The sequence below is a fragment of the Sander vitreus genome, chromosome 15 (genome assembly GCF_031162955.1).
Source record: "Sander vitreus isolate 19-12246 chromosome 15, sanVit1, whole genome shotgun sequence".
In the NCBI taxonomy this organism is placed as follows: Eukaryota; Metazoa; Chordata; class Actinopteri; order Perciformes; family Percidae; genus Sander; species Sander vitreus.
In genome coordinates this window covers 9591751-9617316 of record NC_135869.1, presented here as the reverse complement: position 1 = coordinate 9617316, position 25566 = coordinate 9591751, and the positions used below count along the sequence as shown (strand labels likewise).

General features: G+C 41.4%; 1 protein-coding gene across 1 annotated transcript; it reads right to left on the bottom strand.

Annotated features, from left to right (window-relative positions):
• Positions 1-97: 97 nt before the first annotated feature.
• gas7a (growth arrest-specific 7a) lies at positions 98-21162 on the bottom strand. Its single transcript, XM_078269524.1, has 10 exons — positions 20954-21162; positions 15206-15295; positions 13822-13937; positions 10647-10721; positions 9181-9259; positions 7850-7981; positions 6956-7079; positions 4734-4813; positions 4426-4524; positions 98-1901 (listed from the first exon to the last, which is right to left on the bottom strand). Exons 1-10 carry the CDS (start codon positions 21074-21076, stop codon positions 1788-1790), a joined length of 1032 nt encoding a protein of 343 aa, XP_078125650.1. The 5' UTR covers positions 21077-21162; the 3' UTR covers positions 98-1787.
• Between the last annotated feature and the right edge of the window lie 4404 nt (positions 21163-25566).

Sequence of the window (25566 nt, the reverse complement as noted above, 5' to 3'; positions counted from 1 at the left end):
TTATCCTCCTAATACAGTTACATAAAAACACACCGTGATATTACATTTTTAAAGAGGAGATTTATTTTGGACACTGCATTCCACAGTACACCGTCTGGACAGAGGTCACCTATGATGAAACATTCATAAAACATCGGATTTGAATGCATGTTATGAAAATGTTAATCACAGAAGGGCAGTAAACTCAACAGGTACGTCATCATGAAACTGTCGAACATTTAGTTGAAACATAATAACTTGTTACATTTAGTGCACAACATTGACACACTGATAAAACCTCTACAACATATACGCTATTTAAACCTGCGCATCAGCGTTTGGGTTTAAAGCAAAGTCTGTAATAAAGATGACTTTCCTTCAATTAACACAAAAATAATGCAATGCATTTAACGCATTATCAAAGTTGGAGATAAGGCAGGTAAGCATTTATATATATATATTTTTTAATAGCAATTATTTTCTTGTGCCCGGCAGATGGATTAGGATTACGGCTTTTGTTATTTGATTGGCTTTGTGCTTTTGAGAAATTTAGAATTTGCTTTTAAAAAACAACAAAATGTAAAGACAAAGACAGACACATACATGTAAACACAGACACGTACTGTTCATGCAGTCTCTGATACAGTAAAATGTGTTTCGTTTGGGCAACTGAGATGAGTCAGCTGGCTGTAGATCATCAATGTCCTGCCCAGGTTAATCCACATCACAAATTCACTACTTTATCTTCTCTTTTGGGGTATTTCATTTGTTGAATTTAGCTTTTTTCTTTCAATCACCATCATAAAGATATTCTCTGTACATTTACCAAAAATAACACAAACAACATTGTACAGTACAAACACCTCATTGGCCTCAAAGATCATTTGGGCCTGTTAAACATCTGACAGCAAAATACATCTAGCCTGTACGTACAAATGTACACTTATGCAGTAAAGTAGAATATGTCAAGGACATTCCAGGTATATAACCGCTAGGCACTAAAAGGTGTTTCAGTGTAACTTGGACCACCTTTTTCCTCCGGACTGATCCAAAGTAGACCGTGGCGTCAATCCGATCAACCATGACCACCAAAATCACATTATATCAGTGTTTTTTTATCCAAACAATTGAGGTTACTGGATATTAACGCTGTACACGTTAATTCTTGTTTTTGTGTGTGCGAGAAAGCTCCTAAATTCTGTCACTTACAAGATGCAGAATACCGTGTTTGAATTCAATGAACTATACCAAAAACAACCACCATGGTTCCACAAACTGTTCAGCTCCCCATATACAGAAAAAGCAAGATATTTAAAGCATGCATTCCCACCAAAATGAACCAGCAAAATATGAAAATATATCATATTCAGTCTAAGATCTCAGTATGCTTGAATATCCGTATCTAAAATAAAGGTAATATCAATAATCAGACTTTTTTTTGTTTTTGTTTGGTTCACTCAAAACTGTAGATTGAAGCTAAACTAAACAATTCGAAATACATGTAATCTTTCTAATAGTTACAACTTTACAACAGGTAAACAGCAGAATATGTTTAATGGCATTCAATAAGCTAATGTGGATTATGAGAGGGTTAAAATTTAGAAGGAACATGCTGGTACTTTGATCCATTAGGGCTTCCTGCCTGCATGAACCTTTCCTCTCGTTCTTCCTGTCAGAGAGAGGATGAGCAGAGCTCAGTAGTCTAATCATGCACTGTCCCTAGATCTGTGTTATCAGAATTGTTCTGGGACTTCTGTGGATGTGTTATAATACTAAAGACAGAATGGCTGATCTCAGGTCAGGATGGTCTAAATGTCCATATCCACTGGCCGAACATCACCGGTGTTATTCTCCCTCACCCACAGCTCTCTGTCTTTGGCTGGATCCACGTTCTGCAGCAGCTGGTCGACCGGCTCCACCATCTACAGACATAAACAATAATATGAGCCCACAAAACAGCAGCATTTATTGTTATTACCTCAGCAGGTCAGGTACAGTGTACGGACATAATTTGGCTTGTCCGCCCAACACTTTGGTCCAAAGCCAGAGCCAGAAAAACTAACTGGAAATAAAATTTGGGTATGCATATATTCATGGTTTTAATTATTATATATATAGCTTATTTGCTTTCTGGCAGCGAGTTAGATGAGAAAATGGATAGCACCACCGGTGAAAGAATTATCTAGATCTTTTAGATTAAAGTGCTGTACTCAACATTCAGACCATTAATATAAAATAAAATATATATTAAAATAGAATGAAGTCACACTACCTTGGTGTGTGTCTTTATCCAAGCTTCTCTTTTCTTTGTTTTGATAGCGGTCCGGCCGTGCATGCACATTAGTGCACGTGGACATGACATGCATTTTCTTGAATTGAGGGGCAGTCTTTGAGAGCCGTGTGGAGGCAATCCCAGCTCACTGTTTTTGTCAAGTACAGCCCCATTAATGCTGAATTTAGTGCTCTACAATGATTGCTAAATCACTGTTTTACATTTATTATTAAGATTAAATACAGGTAGCTGTTGTCCTTTATAACTTTAGATGGGCTCTCCTACCAAGGGCTAAACCAGTGTGTAACCCCACTTTGTCTTAAAGGTGCAATATGTAATACTGACAGCTAGTGTTTAAAATAGTTACTGCAGTACAAATTCAAAATACTGGAGAGAGTCGCCTCTCCCGCCCCCTCCTCCCCAGACTCAAAGTTCACGTTGGTTGCCAGGCTGAGACCGGAGCATCCACAACAATGTTGCTAGATGCTTGTCTCACCGGGCCAGACATTACTCCACAGCACAGCGGAGTAGCTAATGTTAGATGCTGGCTATATTGCCAGTCATTAAAGCCTGTGCTCTCGCGGAGCTCTGTACCCAACTGACAGGCTTTTTCGGCTTAGAATTACCGTAAGAACCGCTAAAAACACAACATCCTTGCTGTCCTCTCCACCCGACGGACAGACACACTTCCTTGTCTTGAGAACCGCTAAAAATAACACTACCTTGCCGTCCTGTCCACCCGACTGAACACACTTTATTGGCTTAGAATTACAGCAACAATCGCTAAACACACTGCAAACTCAAGGTCATCTCTTCCCGATTTACAGCCCCCCTCTCTTGGCTTAAAATAACTCACCGTTGTCGGCTACAGCCACTAAACAGGATACACGTTGTAAACAGCCGTGGCCCGCTTGCCTGGTCCACCGGTAGTGTTAGCAGTTAGCAGGGTTAGCATGGCGGCGTTAGCCAGGACCAGTCGGGATCACTTTACTGGCTGTGTCTCAATTGTTTTTGCGAGTAACCAACTCGGGTACTCTATAGCTATATAATTCAATGGGAATACACAAATGTTGAAATGACATTAAATGCCCGTCCCTAGTAGCTGTGATAAATTAGCCTGAAGCTAATGCTTACCTGTTCAGGAGGAAATTAGCCAACTCTGTGTCCTTTTTGGCTCTAAGCTGTCTCCATCTTTCAAATACATCTCCAGTATTTACCCAGACGGGTTTGTTACGTCTCTGGTCACGCAACTGTTAGAAACGTGTTTTTTTTTTTTTTTAGGTCGGGTAGAATCTATCTCCGTTGATCCTGTTCGTTTGTTTGCTGCTTTTATGGCTGTACTAACCTTACAGCTGTAGTGCACTGGGTTTACATTTTTCAAAAGGAGAAAATACTGGCATTAGCATTGTTGTCAGAAAAGATAGTATTTCAACTTAGCATGTTTCCTTAATCTCTGATGACGCATTTTTAGGATTTATTACAGTAAATATATTACGTATTGGACCTTTAAATTCAATTACTTTATTAGTGTTGGTTTAAGATTAGATTAAATCAGTTTCCATCCTTACAAAAGCAATATTCTGTGTCTATCGTTGCAGTTTTCTGGCAACAAGAGTCAGTGAGTATTATAATAATGACCCGATTCAAAAGAGATGTATAACTTAGAATGTACATTCTGCTTACAGATCATCTGGTTGATCTCTAGTGTTTTTATCATCTCAGAGGAGCTCACAGAGAAGCAGCACCCTTGTTATTCCCGCAGTGCTGACAGAATACGTCTCGTTAGATTTACTGGGTTTACTCTTTGCCTCCTAAATAAGCAGAGTCTGGCTGGGTTCCTCTGAGGCGCAGAGTGATGACAGCAAGTGAGTTGGATGAAAGGCTGACAGAGGAAACGCCAGCTGTAGGGCTCTATCTGTCAAAACATCTACACTCACACAAAGTGGCACGCAAATCATGTCAAAGCACAGTACATCAGGTACATCCAATAATGGAGTTGTTTGCTGATTAATTGATTGAAAAATGCAAAGAATTTCCTAATTTCTTAAGTATGTCTTAAGGTTTGTTTTTAGGGAATACTCCATACTCATATAAAGCATCAGTTTGATATCACGGACAGTTCCTATCTTCAGTATCGGCACAGACAAAAACAAGAAAAAGGAACTCAGACTCACACTCTGGTTGAACATGTCTGTTTCGTGCCGCAGAGTCGTGTACTGGCGTAAATGCTGCTGAATCCACTCGATCCGTTCAACCTCCAGTTTCTCCAGCTCCTGAAGTGGAAGGAAGACAAAAGTTCACATTCAGTAACAGAGAAAAAACGGTAACCACTTGTGTTTTGTTCACATTGGCTTTACTTACTCCCACAGACCCCACTGCTGTACAAATAATAATAGCAAAATCAACCATTCTCTTTAAATATTCTTTCTTATTCCCGTCTCCTTGATAAACCTTCGTACTTAGAAACATATTAAAGTCCTACCATGCTGGTGGTGACCATTTCTTCAAACCACTTGCACTGGGTTTGGTTGTACAGATCCACGCAGCGCATCAGGTCATCTCCTGGAGAATATAGAGAGGGGTCAGAGGTCAACAAAGGGATGCTGGCAGTCCACAAGGAAACAACAATCAGCATTTACAAGGTTATTTCTTTTTCTCCAAACTTTTCAGCATCTTTTTCAGCTCAGCATGTCTGTTATTATTATTATTATTATTATTATTATTATTATTATTATTATTATTATTGTTAGTAGTAGTAGTAGTAGTTGTAGTAGTAGTTGTAGTAGTAGTAGTAGTAGTAGTAGTAGTAGTAGTAGTAGTAGTATAACTAATCTGTGGTACACATGTAGAGCAAAACATTTAAGGTCCAGCAGAGGGAGCTCAGAATTCACTCCTCAATGATGCAAACATGAATCTTTTAATGAGGACATGAAGCTGTTATTATCAGGGCTTTACAGTATAAATTCAGCTATAAAGACAACTGGATTAAATATATTCTGATGTTTTGGGTTTGTTTTACAACAAACGTTCCATTTTATAAAAACTAAACTGAAATAATAGTTTTTGACTGACAGCTAAAACTCCCCTTTGCCCACAACGCTGCACATTTCTGCACAAACACGAAACAGATCTCAGATTTGGTTTGACAACTACTATTTTTAAATCAACGCTAAACAACCTGAACTGTTCGCATTTGCGTCAAATTCATCTTTGGGCTTTTAATTCAGTAAAGGATCTGAGTACTTCTGTCACTTCGCTCATGTCTCTCTCCCAAACCCAAATGAGATGCAAGTTTTTTTAAACTTTTTTTCAAATGATGACTATTGGTCAAACACTGCAGAATATTTCAGCTCTCTATACATCTAAATAAAACCTGAAGAAGTGTCAGAAACAGAAACATGACTTGAGCGTATTAATATTCACTCAGTGAAGGTAAAAACACATCTCCATCTTTGGCAGCGAGTGCAGTGAGCCGTAATGACATTTGGCCCAACTTTGAGGCAGCAGTGCTGATCACTGACACAAGGCTGACTGTAACTATGAGCGCCATTGATTAGTGCTGTGGACTGTGACTAATCTACTGAGCGAGAACTACTGAGAACAGAGAAAAACGAGATAAGTTCCTGCAGTGCTTTTCTCTCTACAGAAGCCTGAGAACAACAATTACAACATTTATATATATGTATACATTTTTGAGTGGGCATGAGGTACTTATTCATAGTCAGTTTATTACTTGCAGTAGATGGCCTACTGTACAGTTATCTAGGCTCTCTTCAAAGCCACCATTCAACACTTATATATTTTACCTTCACAGAACACGGTAGCTACTGGTCTGCTACTGCCTCAATCGGTTAGTTTGTTTGTGTTATTGTGTGACTTTGGTGTTTTAAAGAGTTTGTTTGGATTCACCAAAGTCACACAATAACACTAACCGATCGAAGCAGCAGTAGACCATTCGCTCCTGTGTTCCGCGTTTTTTTTCTCAAAGGAGTCTGGTGGCTTTGAAGAGTCTATAGATGGATACAGCGGCTTCAATTCCCCGTCAGAAAGGGCTGACGGCAAGGTAAAGAGGTGAAAATATTCTTAATATAGTGATGTATACACTTGATGTTTTTAGGTTGCTAAAATACATTTTGCTGCTGCCCCCATCCATTATAGGGCTGGCCTGTTAACGTCCTGCGTCCTCAGAGTCACTCCAGAGGGGCCTCCAAATTATTGTTAATTTTTGAAAGTTTTTTCAAAAATTAAAATGTCGTGTGGACACGGAACGTGTGTACGTTTAAAAGTTGTTTTAGTCGTGCAACAGAAAACTCAGATTGGACAGATAGTCTGGCTAGTTGTCTGGATTTACCCTGCAGAGATCTGAGGAGCAGTTAACCATAGTCCTCATAAATCCACCAGAGTTTAAAATGCCAACACAAAGGGAGCCCAAGGCAACGGCCTACATGAGTGAAATCTGGTGGATTTTCCGGCGGAAGCGGAGCAATCCCTGAAGTGGAACTTCAAGGATATAGACTAGTGATACACTAACTATGGATGAAAACCAACCATCAAAACAACCAAACTATCCCTTTTGCATTCTCTCACATGTGTGTCAGTGCAGTTATTTGGTGACATAGTGACACCTTAAGTTCAAATAAACTTCTCCAAACATGGCTGCTGTGACTGGCTCTTATTTAAAGCGTTGACTCTGTGACTTCTGACCTGCTTGTGTGGATTTCCTTCGGGCCTTCTTGATATCCTCCTCGGTCTTATTGCTGAGTTTGATCTCCAACTGCTGGGTCTTTACCTCCAGATCTTTCTGCCTGTCTGCCAGGGCTTTACGCGCCTGCGTCACACACACACACACACACACACACACACACACACACACACACACACACACACACACACACACACGTAGAAGGTGTGAACATAGAAACAATGAGTCATTCCAGCATAATCCTCAGATTTACTGTACCTACATCTATTACAAGAATCATTACAGCCTTTACATGTTGGCTACACGCTCTGATCCTGGTCTCATCCTTTAATCTTTCTTTATCCATATCATTGAGTCTTTCCTCTTATTCTTTACTGAGGCACCGCTCCGAAGGTCATGGTGTAATAGTGTTTCAAAGGTAAACATAGAGTAACGGTGGTGCCAAGAAAATCAATTTTTTTAATGATTAAAACAGAAAGAAAACGTGGGATGGATGCAACCTAAACCCACTGACTGTGTGTGACTGTGTGTGTGTGTGTGTGTATACAGAGGAAACTAATTCATTGATGAAATGATTTTAGCATGTGGGAAGCAGTTAAGTACCAACATGTTCCAAGTGTAGGAGTTACTGAGGCTCTTTTCATTATGTAACTTTCTGATCTATACAAACACTAACGTGTATTTTCTTGTGCAACTAGAACATCACTATTTGGAGGGAAACATTGGCCAGTTAGGAATGATGGAGAATTTCTTTTACAGTATATGTACAAATACTACATCTGTCATCTGAAAATGCCCATTGCGGTGTATCTGGACTAAAATCCATTAATAATAATTAAATGTATCATTAATTTATTAAATGAATTAATAATCTACTGGCATGTCAGAATCGGTACCTTCTCCACACTTGTGTAGCGACTCGCCAGCTGCTTCCTGAGGTCAGCGATGTGATGGTCGTACTTTTTCAGGTCCTTCTTGAAGTTGTCGCACCTGAACGTCAGCAAGGGTTTTTCTACCTCAGTGTGGAGCTGTGAAAACAGGTTATTTAATAATTGTTGATGTGTCATGTAAAAAAAAGTAAACAAGCTTCTATCCTACGGTATGCACTGTATTTTGCACTGTTTTGCAGTGTTTCTGTTGTCTCATGACCATATGACATCCTAGGTTATGTATCACATGTGCACAAAGTTAAAGCATGTTAAACCAAGCAGGGGAGTCGCACACCATTCTGGGCCCTGTAAAAAGGCATTCTGTATGGGCCCCTCCCCGCATCCACAGCTATTCATTCTAGCATATTTTTGGGCCCTGGGTACTCAGTCTCTCCGCCCCCTAATCTCGTGCAAGTGCCAAAGCTGGTAGATACAGATGAAATGTATTGCTTTTTAGAAAATGAGACAGACAGCATCTGCAGGCTTGATAAGACTTCTCATTCCCTGCCTGACCACGCATTACCTTCTCCTCACCCGTCTCATAGTGAAGCATGGAGTGTCAGAGAAGTGGTGGGGCAGGGAGTCGGCTGCATGGCTCTGGGTAGGGGTTTGTCAGAACACGTAACTAATTAATTAGACAACAGAGGGCTTTGAAAGAGCTCCGAGGCGGCCTCTGCGTTATTTAAGGCTGCGTCTGCATGGCCAGTGTGCATCGCTGGTAATCGGACCGCGGACAGGGCATTTTCTTCGCTCAGAGCTGACAAGGTTGAGGTAAACAAGCCACGTCACCTCAGGATGTGGTCAGATCAAGTATCCATTACTTCACTTGATTGAAAACATTAAACACTTGACCTGAGGGGGCAGAACTGCAAACCGAAGGCATCCAGAGGGATGAAGGTAGACTCTAAAATGTTTGTGAAAATGCTTGAGAAGAAAGCTATACATGTTTAGCCATCCATTACTTTTTTACACCTAAATTATTTACAAATCAATTGATTATTCTGTCTAGATAATGTCAAAAAAATTGTAAGAAAAGACCATTATAATATACCGGAAGGTGGATTCTTCATATTATTTTGCTTTATCTGACCATCAATCAGAAACCAAAAGATTTTCAGTTTCCCATCATGTATGACAGAGAAAAGCAGCTAAAATCAGTTTTTTTGTGACCGAAATAATTAATCGATTATCAAAATAGTTGCAGGTTAATATTCCTGTCAATCCATTAATTTATGGTTTTCACCTCTATATGAGATGTCACAATGAATGCATTCCTTTCCGATCACAACCGATATTACCTTGTTGGAGAACTTTAGGTGAACTTCAGCCTCATCATGAAGACTCTTCTTCAGCTGAGTCCAGGCTTCTCCCAGAGTCCTGAGAAAGCACTGATGTCAAATAAATCCTGAAAATCCTGGCTACCATTTCAATGTTAACTAAAACAAAATGGGGAACCACGACACTGTGAATGTGCTAGTCATGAACAGGGATTTTTTTTGTTGTTGTAACCTGTAACCCCACTAAATAATATAGTGTATCTACTGATATGTAAACTCTTGGATGTAATGCTCAGTTACTACTGGTATTACGCAAGGTAGCCAGACATGCTTATAAGATAAATTAAACTTGAAACAAAAACTCTTTTTATTACAAGTTGTGTTTAATTGTCAATGCCCCAGCCATCGTTTCCACATCAACCAATTACCTTTATTCAAGTACTGCACAAGTCCAATTGTAGATACTTGTACTTGACTATTTCCAATTTATGATACATTATACTTCTATTCCATTAAAAAGAATTTGGGGAAATATTGTTCTTTTCACTCCTCTACATTTATCTGACTATGTTATATTACTTATCAGTCTAAGATTTTATATGTAAAACATATGATTAGTTTATAAAATATGATCCACTGTTACAGAACAGGCTATCCAACAATCTATAAACCTTAATAGTATTAAAAAGTTGCTTCCACGTCAATGTATCAGCAACAATAATCCAATTATAATATTGAAATATATGAAAAATGATGAAAGGAATACTGAATTGTGCCTTTTTGCATATTGAGTATTTTAGTTTTCTGAATTTAGGAATTCCTCAGGTTTGAATTTAGGAATTTTACTTGTAATGGAGATCTCAATACTTCCACCACTGGTTATAATGCCATTGTAAACAGACATGAGCAGTCAGACAAGTTGTAAACAAGCTGACAGTTTTACCAGATTAGCACACTTTATTTTGAAAAGTCCAGCTGTAAATTGTGATGGATGTTTACAACGCACAGTTCAGGCTGTAATTTTACAGTACGCCTTCATCTTCTTCAGATAAATGGGATTAAGCTGTTGGCTTGTTTACGACTTTTCTAATTGTCTGACCCTGCAAGCTTGATATCCGGACTAGTGTTTGTGTTTCCATTAGTTTCATTTTTATGGCAAAAATGTTCTCTAATCGAGGAATTTCCTGAGCTGGAAAGCAACCAAAATCCACTGTTTCTCGAGCCAAGCCTCATCTTTTCTGTCCACTGATTTTGAGATCTGCTCAAAGATTTTTCTGTTATTTTGCTGACAGAGAGACATGAAAAAAACATCCACTCTTTGATCATAGTAACATGGTGCATCAAACACAAAAAGTACTGTGGGGATACGGCCATTTAAAAAACTCCTATTTTTAGACACAGTCCTGTAATTACTATACTGTTTTGCAGAGGGAGCTTTCGAGCTGCGCACACTATTTGGTCTTACAGCTTTTATTTACTGTACTCACCCTTCCTCCTGTGCTGCCAGGGGGTTCAGAGACAGCTTGGAGAGGTTCTTCGCATATTCTTCTTCAATCTTTATCCTGAAACACAAAGACCAAGATGTGAAAGCTGCCTGGCTCGAGGAAGGATGGAAACCGCTTTAGGGAGGTGGTAAATATGCTTTAACACAGACCATTTCAGGGGTGCACTGCAGCAGAATTAAAGAAACTACTTACTACAACTTTCTGCAAAGCTGAAATCTAGCAGTGATCCGTGTACATCAATAATCCCATTGTACTTGTGAAAAACTCTGCAGCAGTATTGTACAGAACAGCACATTTTCAGAATGGCTGTTCTCATTTCAATGTTCATTTAAGAGATGGAAATGTGATCTCTGATATTTGCCCCGAAGGCCATTCAGCCAGAGTAGCCATGTCTGTGCCCTCTGTGACATTCAATTCCTGCACCGGTCTCACATTTACCATCCACACCTGAGTAAATCTGTCACCTAAAGAAGGTCACAAAGCCCATTCTTTGACCAAAATCTTCGGATACTTGGCAGCACCGAGCAACACAGCGAAACAACACAGAAAGGTCAGCACTGAATAGTAATCTCACTGAGAGATTTGGGAGATGGGGGCCTCGTGAATCAAACCTGAGAGTTTATTCAGAGAAGAATCCTCATTAACTTCCCACGACTGGGACCAGGATGTGAATAGAGCTTTTGTACAATTAGGTGGAGCTAATTCTATAGAGAGACGTGAGATCGGATGTAAAGGTTTTAACTGAACTTCTACTATTCATGTTGTTTTTTGACATCCTGTTTCAGATTCAGTGGGAGCTAAGCTATCTATGCATCTCCTGTTGAGATCTAAAGACACTTTAATTACTGGGTGCGAGCATAAATTGCAGCAATAAGAAAAAACGCTTGGAACCCCACAGACCTTTGAAAGCTTTAGTGTGTAACGTTTTGATATTAATGAACGTCCGTTACATTCAAGCCATCGCTAAATGAGTTGCTACAAAGCTAATTAAGACTATCAGCTCCACACAACTCTCCCTGTATTTCCCAGTATGACTATGTTCAGAAGATTGTGGCGTCCGGTGACTTTCCCTCGCAGAAACTCGAGTGAAGATAATTACCTCTTCTGAAGAGTCCATCATGTTTTTTTTAATTCTCCGTGTCCTTCTCGGCTACTAGCAACTGCGTGGAGGGGAGGGGGCAGGGGGGTTGCACGGTCACGGAAGGCTTGTATCATGTGGACGCGCTGACAGTTTTGTTGTCATTACTTAGAATTCCTCATGGGGGTGACAGAACTACGCACTATAGCTTTAAGAACTTAAATATGCACGGCCATGACAGATGCAGAACTTTGAGGTAAGGTTTTCATACAGCTAACAAAAAGTGCCTTTTGATTTAGTTATTTTGGTGATAAAAAGTACATATGTTCGTACATTTTGTAAATCTGATCCTCTGTGTTTATGTGTAAAGTATTTTGATCCTTTACTTCAGTAAAAACAGTAGTACTAGAGTATAAGAAAAGCCATGCATTCAATTTACTTTAAATACAGTACTGTTGGGTAGTTTAAAAAAGAAGAAAAAGTATCATATTTAATAAGCCCATTAATGTATGCAAAAGCTGAACTCACAAAGTAACTAGTAACTATAACTGTCATAAATGTAGTGCAGTAAAAGTAGGCTATCAAGTAACATAACATATTAATGCTGATGTACAGTACAAGTACTCCAAAAATACAAAATTGTCCTTACCACTTGTAAAGTGTCATTTCTATAATTACCTGCAGTATTACTTGATGTTGTTCAATTTCCCTTAACAAAATAAATGAAGCCAGAAGTGTCTTAACGTTTCCATGCGTGTTGCGTGTTAACACAGAGACAAATGAACAGACATACAAATACTGATGGTGATAAGACACACAGATTAAACTCTGACAGCTCTATTGAACAATACGAAGGGGCATGAATTTATTTCTCTGACCATGATGAATAATGAAGCTGTGTTTAATATTCACCAGAATTGGCAAAACTGGACTCAAAACCATTGGAAAAGAAGGTTAAAGAGTTTGTTACTGTTAGTAAATCCCATGAAAAGACCCAAACCAGAAATGTGTTAGTCTGTCTCATACAACACATACATCTACATTTGGCGCTTTTGTGAGTATTTGTGGCAGCAGGATAGTGTATGTGGGATAGAGTCAAAATAAACTACAGTGTGTGTTCATGGTTATGTTATTAACAACAATGGAGCTCCATGCACAGAGGACGAAGATATATCAGGCTGTGATTAGTCTCGCTTTGCCAGACCTTCGTCCACAGTGCTGAAAAGGAGGGACTGGCTAGTCCACACAGCATTCCGGGATGGGAGAAAAACGTGCTGTGGTTTATTGGCATTTCTTTAACCAATCACAACCGTCATGGGCGCCGCTACCCACAGGGCAGAGCCACGGTGCCGCTGCAAAATAGCCTCGGGAAGGAACTTGTTTTGGTGCAACAACAAAAGTTGTTTTAGTTGTTCAACAGAAAACTCAGATTGGACAGAGAGTCTAGCTAGCTGTCTGGATTTACCCTGCAGAGATCTGAGGAGCAGTCAACCATAGTCCTCAGAAATCGACTATAGTTTAAAATTCCAACACAGAGAAAGCGGAAGGAAACAGACATCCGGCTGAAAAGAGTGAAATCCGGCGGAATTTTCCGGCGGCAACGGAGCAAACCCAGAAGTTGAACATTGTGAATATAGACTAGGCTGTGATAGACACACACACACACACACACACACACACACACACACACACACACACACACACACACACACACACACACACACACACACACACACACACACACACACACTACTTGTTGTTTTGATCTTTTAATGAGATTTGTTGACCATAAGAGATAGAATATCACCAGACTTATCCTTTAAGAGAGGAGTTTACTGACATAATACTTAGCCTACTGGTCTTCCGAGATCAAACATTTTTTTAATTTTAGCTGAGCTTGTTTCATGTAACCAACTTCTTCTCCAATAAAAGCTTCTCTGGCTCCTTCAATGGAAATATTGCTGCCTCTAGAGCTTCTGTCTGACACTGTCCTTTATTCATTAATTAAAACTGCTGTCCAAAAAAACTGCAGTCTCTGTTTTGCTGTTAGAACAGTATGATCAGAAATTAAACTGTTACCTCTCGTGGATAAACTCAGCCATCTCTTTCTGCATCTGTTTACCCTTCAGCTGCTTCTGCAGAAGGACCTCGAAGCCTGCCACCGAGGTGGTCCCCTGGGGGTCCTTTTTGTCGTTCTGAGCAGGAGGAGAGCATCATTCAAAAACAGCAGTGGACCAATGAACAACCACAGCTACAGTCAACACCTCTTTATTGTGTACCGTATGTTTGAGAGTGTGTAGGGGTTTGTGAGAATAAGCTCTGAAAATGTGACTCACACTTGCATGTCAAGGAGGACATGCGTTGGTGTGTGTGCGTCAATCACTGATGGGTGGATGTGTATTATGTGTGTGTGTGTGTGTGTGTGTGTGTGTGTGTGTTTCAGAGCACCAGAACAGGGTGTGGGGATGTGCAGTGCTTTGTCTTGTTTGTGACAGGACTGATGCGGAACAGAGGTGCCAGATTTATTTCACACAGCAGGTTTGAGCGGCAGGTCAGTGGACGTACAAAACATCACAAGCAGCGATGACACAACAAGCCGCAAACAAGGAGCCAAAGAGTAATAATGGAGGAAGAAACACGTATCAGATTTCAGTCAATTATGCAGGCTGAAGGGTTTTGTCATACAAATCTAATTTAGGATGGAAATGTATGGAAACGGAAAATCGCAGCAGCCACTAGGGAGACATAGGAAGCAGGATGATCACTGTGTTTGCACAGAAGCTGGTCGATCCACCTGATCTGCCTACTTCAACACAAAAGCCAATTGTGCCTTTTGTTAAACCAGAGCGGATCCATTTGCTTTCTATTCACACAGCCATATTTAGTTACATAACCTAATGTAAGCATTAGATGCCTTTAACTGCACTTTACATTTACCAGCAAAGATTTGCTCTAAAAAGGTCAACAAAATGTGCTGACAGGAACCTTCTGGAGCTTTTTCTGGTGGGTGGATAGTTGGACCAAACACATACATAGTGAATGATAATAAGCTATATATCGTTGCTGTAGGGCTGCAACCTTGTATCTCCATATTTTGTCATTTTAAATCAATGCTATCAGTCACCGTTTACATCTCTCTGTGGGTTTTACAAATTTTTGTAATACGGTGAGGCGATTTCGTCTGAGCTAAAGTGTTCAATCAAATGTTTTCAAATGAACATTTTCTTTTCCCGAAAAACAATAGTTTTGGACATACAAGGTTTTCACCTGACAGCAACGATATCTGGGCAGGATATACTGGCACCAGCCAATTTATCATTTATGCGCTGCCTGTTTGTAGCCACATCTCCTCCATGTCACCCATGGTTTTCAGACTACAGTGACTATACAGTACTGCCTCATCATCACCAGAATATCACAAGGGATAGTTACACGGTAGTTTCTGCGTTTCAGCCAAACTCACCCAGAAGTAATCGCAGTAGCTCCATTCGTTGGGCTTCAGGAGCTGCTGCTCCGGACTTTCTCCAGGCAGAGGGAAAGTCACACAGTTGATCTGAAGCGAAAAGAGAAGAAATACAGAGATGACTGATAGCAACGACCTTACTGAGAAATAAAAACAAATAACAGATGAGATGAGAAGTCAGAAGAAGACAAGAGGAGTGGAGTTGAAATGATGTATTTAAGGCAGTGAGGTAACAGGCCTGGGTTTTATTTGGATCATGCAGATGAGAAGAAAAAGGTCAGGCATGAGTAAACATACTAATGTTGGCCATCCAGAAGGTGACCCATGGGCCTTCAGGGGGAAAGAGAGACAACAATGTCCACTCCAAAACACAGAGAAACCTTTTGTACTACAGTATGAATAAAACAACTTTATACACTTGAGCATATGTTGTGTTGCAGATAAACAAACCCAGCACTCAGCCTGAATACAGACTCCATGGTCCACAGAGTCTTCAATTACTCTTGGGGCTGCAATTATGTAATGTTCACCATCTGTGAGCCCTCCCTCCTGGCACTGCAAGATGCCCTCTGTGCCATGTCAACCGCTGCTGCAAACTACATGGGCATCCAGACAGGATGCTTCATCCACAAACACACTGAGTCATGGTGTTTACTGCATGAGCTCACCACTGTACGGCTGTCACACAGACTGAAGAAAAACATGGAGCGTTAACCAGATGGCTCAAACAAACTGCTTCATTCTTTTAACTTTCCAATAAAAAGGTGTGACGGGCATCATTTGAATCGTCTGAACAACATGGTGTCACTTCATGTATGCCAGTGGCTGAAGATGAGAGTGGTGTCCGACAGTTGAAACTGCAGATTTTTTAAACATCCAGCAGGATCATTCATTTCGAGTCGTGTTGGTATCCACCTGAGGAATGTCACTATTCTCTCTCTTTTAGCTCTGTTTTGGTCTCTACCAACTCCTGAGAGAAATATCTGTCTCTTCAGCTGCTTAAGCCGCCTTCACATGATAAGCGATTTGCTCTCTGTGCACCGCTAGGTAGGGCGCAGAGCAACGCGCAGACAGCAAAGCACAGCGCAGGTATTCGTCATCAAGGGTGGCAAGGAAGCTATTTCCCGTTGCTAGGGAACAACATGCTGTTATCTCATTGGTTGCACTTTTGAAAGGTCAGCGGCACTTCGGTCAAATTTGAAATCATTTTAACTTTGAGCGCATCACAAAGCAGCAAATCCGAGCGGGGCACGATGCCAGGGGTAGCAGAGAGCATTTCCCCAGAGGAAATCAATGGAACGGCCGGCGCAAGCCGGTTTTGCCACTTATCATGTGTAGGTAGCTTTAGGCTGCATTCACACCGAATTAGGCGTTGTGGCTATTAGCGCAGGGTTGTAAGGCGGTGGGGGAGTGTCACAATTGTGTGACGTCATGTTGTAACCCCAACAATCCAAAAGGTGGCAGTAATACACATAAAAGCAGTTTGCCAACCTACAGTAGCATTTAGTCATGCAGGCTAATATGCCGGGTACTACAAGGGATTTTCTGTCCGCATCGACAGATTAAAAAAATAAATTTTCGTTCTGTAACTAACTAGGATGCAGGGCCTATCATTATAATGGGTTTTAAACTAATGCACAAGGCCAAATTGAGTGACTAAATGTGAAACGCTACTTTACACTCCATTCTGTTGCTCGGTAAACAGCAGAATGCTTCAATCCTACATGGTAAACAAGGTTCTTCATCGTGTGGGCGTCTTGAGTCTGATTGGCAATAGCCAATCTGGTTACATGATTGGCTACTGCAGCGTGACATCGGGTTGCGTTTCTCCAAAAGTTGAATCTGTTTAAACTTTTTGCCACATGGCAAAAAGTGGTCCCCACCGCCGCAGCCTAAATGCACTACACACATTCAAATGAATGGGAGAACGCCTGATTTGGTGTGAATGCAGCCTAATGTTTGATGCTGCTGAGCAGGTAGTGTACAGTGGGTTTTTCAAGCAGAGCGGTAAGAGTGAACTAAACCAGTAAAGTTGTGGGTCGAACAGATAAATATAAATAGCTGTAAAGTCGAGGGTAGCTGCAGATGTAGGTGATCGTACTGTGTAGGTTCATCACTACGCGGGACCCCGTTCACATTGTTATTTGATACATTGTGATTATAAAAATAGTGATTATAGCTGCTTAAATACAACATTGACATACAGTATTATCACATTAAAGTTATTATGACTACAGTTGCCTATTTACATCCAGCAGACATGGAGCAACATTATCATTCATCCCGCTATCATCCCTGTGTTTCTGTCCTTATCTAACCAATATTTACTCTATTTTAACAGTCACTAAATGTATTTGTGTTGTTTGGGGCTGGGTAGGTAGTGTACGGTACGATCAGCTTCTTAGAGCTCTTTTGAAGGTATTGGCTTCCTACAATTGTATATGTTGGAGTTAATAAAAGTAGTTAAACTCAACCAGTCAATGTCTAACTGGAGAACCAAAACAAAAAGGCAGAACGTTGTAAAAAGCTGCATGATACTGCAGAGCTGGTGATAAATTCTCTTTAAGTGCTTTTTCTCCTTTTACATTACACACACATCTGATTTATACTTCAAAATATTACTTAAATGTACAACATCTCCGTCTCTGAGATTCTCTTCACTGTTGCAGCCTCTCTGTGTGATTCATGACGATAAGTTGGGTGGAGTTTTGCATAAAACTCTGCAGCTTTAGACTTCGCAAATATCGAGCGTGAAAAAGCTGAACTTCCAATAAACTCTCGACATTGACCCCCTCATTCTCTGCACTGCCACCGCAGCACTTGATGTGAACAGCTTCCAATAAACAACTTCAAAAACAGATGAGTAATACTCTTCTCGGTTATATAATCACTACAAATCCAGAGGAAATACTAATATGGCCACCTGCCAAACGGGCATACGTCAGAAAGCAGCTAAAACATGCATACACAAGAGACACATTTATTTACAGTAACACTTCACAATCCAAAGGAACAACAAGTGTGATTTACTCCGTGCGCCGACCGGTCACTTTGTTCATTTTCTGCCTCAGAGATCATACTGATTGTCATGGGCACTAGATTTTCCATTACACTGGCCCCACATCTATCATGACTGCTGTTTATCTGCCTCTCACATCCAGCAGAAAATGAGACCATTTATCTAAAGGAAGGCTGTCTGGCTAACTTACTTCTCCTTTATGGCTGCTTAGTAAGGTGCTCCCGGGTTTGGAAATAAAATATTAATATAGATTACCTTTATTACACAGCATGTAATAAATCCTTCTGAAGGATCTAAGTTGTTGGACTTGGAATGTTGCAGCAGGCTGTGTCGCCATATTTCATCTTTGACTGTTACAGTTTGGCACAAAACAAAGCTGCAAGCAACATATAACGGTACATTTGTTATGAGGGAACTGGGACATTTTGTCCTCAATAAGCGTTCATAAACGTTCAGTCTCATGAGGGTTTTGTATCCAGGCCAGAGGCAATGGCTGTTTCATTATAGGCTACGGTTTAATGTTTTTACATCATTCATTTATTATTTTTTTGTTTTGCTGAATACAGGGGAAAAAATCATGACACAGTGAAAAAGGAAATGGCCCGTGAGTGATGTTAGAAAAAAGAATTGTTTGGCTGTCGAACAAATGATTGAAACACTTGCTACTCACATCCATTTCTGAGCAGAATATTTCAGAAAATGTGACTGTAGGATGCACTGCTGCTGTTGCTAAGCAACAAATTACTTTTGCTGTAAAAGACCACCCCCCACCCCCACACACGCACACAACAAATAATCACAGACTCCATTCTGCCTCCATTCCGCCCTTTTTGTCTCCAATGATTGATGATAATTCAATGATCAATCAAAAAGCCCTGTCAGTGTCCCGCCAACGAGGCCAGATGACACTCTTAACGAGCTACTGTGTCTCCTCCCACCCCCCACTATCCCCCCCACACACACCCCCAGTGCCTATGCAGAAGCATACGCAGCATAGGAACGAGTCAAACCGCACGTGAACGAATGTCTAAAAGGCTGAAAAAAAATAGAAATGCATTTGTTTTGATTAGCCACACTGTGAAGGTGAAAACAAGGGTACAGTATCTCCTATCTTATGTGTGAAGCCTCAGCGTCCTGTGAGGGTCCATTTTGCCAACAGTCATGGATGTGTGCATCACCATGACAACTGTGGAGGGTTGTGTAATGTGAGGTGCATCTAGGCGAACAAAAAGACACCTTTGTGGACTGACGTCATCCAGCCACTGCTACAGTTTCAACCATCTTCACCTGTATTTTATATTTTATCTTCATCAGCTGCAGCAGAAATAACTAACCATCCACCACCACAATCCATGCATGATTCTTGTTTACACTGCTGCACTGTACGCTGAGTATTTCCTTCCATTTACCGGCTGTGTTTTCAGAAATGAACACTTCTCTGCAATCCTGTTTATTGGTAACTGATTAAGATATACAATCATGTTTAAAATACAAAAAAAGCTCTCATGCTTCAGCTCTACATGAGAATTCCCCTGCATTATCATGGAGCAAAGATTCACAATAGATCTTTGAGCGGTGAAAGCTTTAGAAAAGGCCCTGCAAAGAGAGAGAAAGAAAATCATATTTTTTCAAACAGTATGTCTTCTGTGAATTTCTAAATGGCTTCCCGTCTCATCTTCTCCTATGCCAGTGTTTTCCATTTCAACACCTATTAATCAGTGCTATTGCTTTTGTCACCATGGAAACTGGACCTGCTGCATGTCACGCAGGTCTGGAGGGGTTTTTCACAATAGCCAGACTGACGGCTCCCGTGGCTGCATCAGGTCAGCGAGCCCACCGAGCGCAAAATCAGACCCTGCGAGACACAAAAGCACCTCTGTCTGTCTTCCCCTGATCATCACCACCACACTGTCTCCTCACCCCCTCCCACAGCCATCATTATAACTGATCACATCACCACAGCTTCTCTCTGGCCATCTTAAGACAAAGATACTATATACTTTATTGAAGAGCACATTTAGTTCCTCCTTTTAGCCGTATTACAGGCTGATGCAGAGGACTGTGCAGTCCAAACACTACTATAAGCTAAAGGGGGAGTTCCTCACAGTCTAGCGCACAAAAGCATTCCCAATGCTGCTGTGTGACCCGCACAGCCCTGCAGATTACATGTGGAGTCCTTTGAGAAAGAACAAGGAGGGAATAGAGTATCACACTGAGCAACAACTCGATGAAATCGCTCAGACAGAAGCGATTCTAAAAAATACCAACCACGGTGTGCGGATCAGTTCCATACTTTACATTTCAATATGGTGAAAAATTGCAAAGCGAAGACACACATTTCAGTGTCTTGAGAGCATTAATGAATCACTGACAGGCATTCAATCAATATTATGGATCATGGCCAGTCAGAAATGAGTGCAAGAGTCCTGGACAGCTTCTTTATTCATCATTCATCCAATACACAGGGAACCCCATGTTACTCCACGAGAACCCATAATGCATTATGTTTTGAGCTTGAAGTCGATGTCAACAGATGATAGTAAAAAGAGAGAAAAAAAAAAGATGAACTTATTCCAACCACTTGAGGAGACTCAAAGAGGATGGAGATGGAGAGACAGCAGAATTGGAAGAAGAAGAAGAAGAAGAAGAAGAAGAAGAAGAAGAAGAAGAAGAAGAAGAAGAAGAAGAAGAAGAAGAAGAAGAAGAAGTTGGAGCTCCAGGGTACTCACAGTGATCTTGGTCTCCTTGACCTCCTTGATCTGCCTCCTGGCTGGCGAAACAGAGCCGGGGGGCTGTGGGGTGAGACAGGAGGGATCGTCAAAACTCTCCTCAGTGTCAAAGCTGGCTTCCATCGTTATCCCTCTCACCTCCTCCTTGTTCTCTATTCTGGGAAAGCCTCACTCTCTCCTCTCTCACTATTTCCCTCCACGCACCGAGGCTGCCTTCAGTCTCACAGGCTACGGAGTGAGTGGAGAGGAGTCGCGTTGCAACGGGGGGTGGGGGAGGAGAGGTGGGAGGGGGGTGTTTGGCGTTGGTAAGGTAGCGTTAGGGGTGAGGATGGGTGTGTGTGTGTGTGTGTGTGTGTGGGGGTGGGGGGGGGGAGAGAGAGAGAAAGGGTTGTAGGAGGAATCTGTGGCGGCTGTGGGAGTGTGACGAAGTCTAGCCTCCGGTTAAGCTGCTGTCACGCGAGTTTTTAAGGTTGAAGGCTGCGAGGAGATGGATGCTGCCTGCGAGGGGCTCTGCGTCCCCTCCACCCCCACCCAGTCTAACCTCCACCCCTTACCCGACAATGTCCATGCAGAGAGAGAGAGAGAGAGTGAGAGAGAGAGAGAGAGAGAGAGAGAGAGAGAGAGAGAGACTGCTGAGAGAGACACCGAGCCAGCTCATGGATGGAGATGCTGGAGTGTAAAGGCGGAGATGCATGGGGGGGTGGGGGCATAAAGAAAGAAATAGTAAGAAGAGGAAGAGTAGGAGGAGCAGGAGGAGGTGGAGGAGGAAGAGGAAGAGGGGAATTTACATGATCCCTGCCACACCTCCCTCCCCAGAGAGGCAGATAGTGTGGGAGGAGGGAGCAGAAGTGGTGAAGGTAGCAGTGGTGGGGGTTGGTTTGATGGAAATGGTTGAATGATGATCTTTAAAAGACTAATTACGATTAGGAGGGAAACCAGAGGAGGAGGGGAGGAGAGAGAGAGCTGGAGGGAAAACAGGCAGCCAATGAGATTCAGCCTCTCTGATTGTGTGTTAATGTGTTGGAAGAAATGTGTGTGTGTGTGTGTGTGTGAGTGTGTGTGTGTTTAAGATGGAAGGGGTTATAAAAGTGCGTTGATGAGGCAGATTTAGGACTGTGTCAACATATTGCGCAAAAATATGAAATATTTGTGTATTTATGTGTTGTCACGCTATGCTCATGTTTACTGTAAGTATGTGCGTGCAAGACGGCGGCTGCTACATCGTTATCATCTCTCTCACATGACAGCCCGAGGCATCAAACACAAGCTGTGTGCAGAGCGGCTACGGCGGGACACGTGATCAGCAACCCCTCACACCTTCTTCCAACATCCACCTGCGCTGGTCCAACAACACCATCACAGCCAGAACAAACCCGCATGAACGAGCACAACAACCCCGTTCTCACCTTCGCTGCACAGAACATGGCGGCGGCCAGCTTGGACCACCACAATCCCAGTCCAGGTTTTGTGATCCGTGGTTCCAGCGCTCCCAGCGTGAGCTTCTACTGTCTTGGCTGGCCTCCTTTCCAAAACTGACAAACTCTGACAAGTGGGAGTCCAAATTTCAGCTGCCCATATGGCACCAACATGTCTGTCCATCTATACTCTCCTGTGTGATCATGAAACGGTATGCCCTCATCTGACTCGTAATTAGTCACGTGGGTTGGCATGTAATCAATGTTGGCCCAGGTCCATCAGAGCTGTGGGAGCGGCCCTGCTTTCAGTAGACAGGCAGCTTTACATCATGGAAACACCGATATCAGATTGTGGAAAGAATTGCTGAAATGAGAGCACCAAAAGTGGATTCGATGTTTTTGCACTAAGGCCACTCAAGACAAGAGGACAGAGATTGTGAATGTAGCTGGGGAACTGCTTAAAGGCAGGCCTACAATGACTAGGATTTTCGTAAAAGACAATGTAAAGTCTAATAAAAAGTAATCCCTCTCAATCATCACTTATGACCCACTAGAAGCGTGTGGCAGTGTCTGTATCTGCAGAGACCCTGCCGTCTGCTGAATATTTCTTATTTTGCCGTGTTTGGAACATTTCTGGGCATCAACCTCTATAAAAACGCAGAGACCAGGTGCCAGATTGTAAGCACACATCCAAGAGGAAGTTAAGAATATGACAGACACAGTGCAGAAAAAAAGCAAATATAGAGAGGCAAAACGCCAAGTGGAAAAAGCTTGGTCCAAAACTAGAGAGAATCTGGGGTTGGCTTACACTCGCTGGGGATGAGGGGTCAACTTTGAATGTTGTGTTTACAAAACCCAACTGAAAGAGCTACCCATTCTGCCTCAAAGCTTTTAATTGTTTTTTCAAGTTATCGTTTATATGAATACTGTGAAAAATCAATTCTGAGTTCCCAGAGTCCAAGGTGTTGTCTTCAGATTGTTTTGTTTTCAAAAAAAACATTTTCATATTCCAATTTTACGACAATTTCAATTTCAATTCTCTAATTTGAAGACTTGCTGCTTTTCTTAAATAATTACTAGATTATCAAAGTTGTTGATTCATTTTCTGGCGAACTACAAATCAATTAATCCACTTATTGTTTCAGCACTACGTAAAACCATGAAGGGAAACAGCGTAACAGATCAGACTTAAACAACACAAACACGAGACTGTCCTCCCAAAAAGAACGACAGCATCAGTCAGTTCAGCCATTTACCAAAAACGTGTTTATGTTCAAGTGACAAAGCCTCTAGCGGCCGTATTAATTATGACCAGAGGAAAGGAGGCTGTCGGGTGATAATAAAACAGAGAGACAAAGTCCGCAGAAGGAGGAGGTTGAGGTGGATGTGTCAACAAAACATCCGACTTTTCCAAGGACCACGGTTCATTCTTTAATCCAATGTCATTATTTTTTACAGCATGACTAAGATCTCGAACGTGTTTTGTTGTTTAACTCGATGGACTTGTTGGTCGATGACCAAATCGATTAATCCACTTATTGTTTACTACATAAAACCATGAAGGGAAACAGACACTGTGAAACAACTTCATCAATATGTGAAGCATCAGACTGAAGACAGTCTGAACCTCTTCGTGTGCAAACAAAGCCGACCGTTTTGGCTTACCTGTTTGATCATGGTGGGTTTCCTCAGAGCAACATCAGTGGCCTCTGTGGGCTGACTGGTCTTTGTACTGCTGTGGCATCCATTTGCTGTCGACAAAACAGATCATTGACCATAAATTATTGATCAAAGCGACAGCTGGACTCTTACTTTTGTACAATAACTTCACATAAAATGGCCAGGTGGGAAGCGAGGTGAATCGACGATTTGAGAGGCGACACAATAACAGCAAAAACGTTACATTTTACTGAGATTTTGATATCTAAATATCGCCTCATCCAAGCTGTGATTTGCATTTTTAGAGCACACAGACTCTGATTTGTTCTCCCTCACAACAAAATAATGACTATTTCATCTATTGTTAGCTATTGCAGCTTTTGTTTATTGGCAATTTAAAGCCAAGTTGAGCATTTGTTGATTTTTTTGTCTTCTTGTTCCAGCATTATTATTATTTCAGGTTTCTACAGTGTACATTCTCTTCCCACATACATATACCCATCCATCCACATATTGAAGGAATGACATTTATTGGCCTCCCCTTCACTAATCTGTAGTAATGTCCACGGTTTTTATCCTTAAGGGCCCTTAATGGTTCTTCATCGCTTGTGATTCATGAGCTGTCTGCTCGTTGTATATCAAATCGTCCCATCTCCAGCTGACGGTAAACACGTGAGCCCAGCAGAGTGCGACCCCTGAGGCCACACATTTTACAGCCAGGGATGCTGGGCCACATGACTTAAAAGTGACATTAAGAAATCTACGACCTTCGTTTACCTCTGTTACTGACCAGTAAATGTCAGAAATAGAAGTAGTATTTCACCTGTGAGGGCTGTCAATTGTTTTTTGGCGTTAGCTTTATGATGAAAATGGAGAAAATCACAGAAACTTCTGACTTGCTTGTGGCCCAATCCTAAGCAATTAAGTAAAAATGTAACATCAGTAGAAATATAGTCTATATCGACGACGGTTCATTTACAGGATAGTTCTGGTGCGCCAGATGTCCCTCATTTTCGGCCGGATGTCCCTCACCTTCTGCTCTTTTTGTGTTGGCATTCTAAATTCTTAGAATTCAATTAGAATGATTTTACCCCGGAGAGCAGCGAGAAAGTGAGGGGCACTCACTCTACAGCTTCTTCTGGGGACCGAAATGTCTCCAGAAGTAATTGCACACAAAAAAAGGAAAAGAAACGACTGCTCGACTTGAAGAATCTCAGTTGACTGAGGGGTCACTGCTGACGATTTGAAAATTTGACTTTCAGGGTTACAATCTAACTTTTTAGGGTTTATTTCAACCAAACCATAGTTGGTTGAGTTGTGAGTTATTTTGTTTATTTAGCTTATTAGAATAAAAAAGCTAAGAGGGATTGTGGAACATAGCAAACTCAAATGTAATATAAAAGTGGATTTGTATTGTTTGTAACACTTTTGACTATTTGTGCATATTTGTAGGCTACATGTGTTCATGCATGCACATATTCCTGGGATGCCATGGCACGTGTTCAGCAGTTCAACGTTATCTCATCTACTTCCCCTTGC

What these genes read in the sequence shown, in the direction of transcription:
- gas7a (XM_078269524.1), bottom strand. Translation starts at nt 21,076, where the DNA reads ATGGAAGCCAGCTTTGACACTGAGGAGAGTTTTGACGATCCCTCCTGT. An exon ending in TCAAGGAGACCAAGATCACT is followed by an intron (nt 15,296 to 20,953) that starts GTGAGTACCCTG and finishes TTTTCGCTTCAG; the next exon opens with ATCAACTGTGTGACTTTCCC. An exon ending in GCTGAGTTTATCCACGAGAG is followed by an intron (nt 10,722 to 13,821) that starts GTAACAGTTTAA and finishes TTTGTGTTTCAG; the next exon opens with GATAAAGATTGAAGAAGAAT.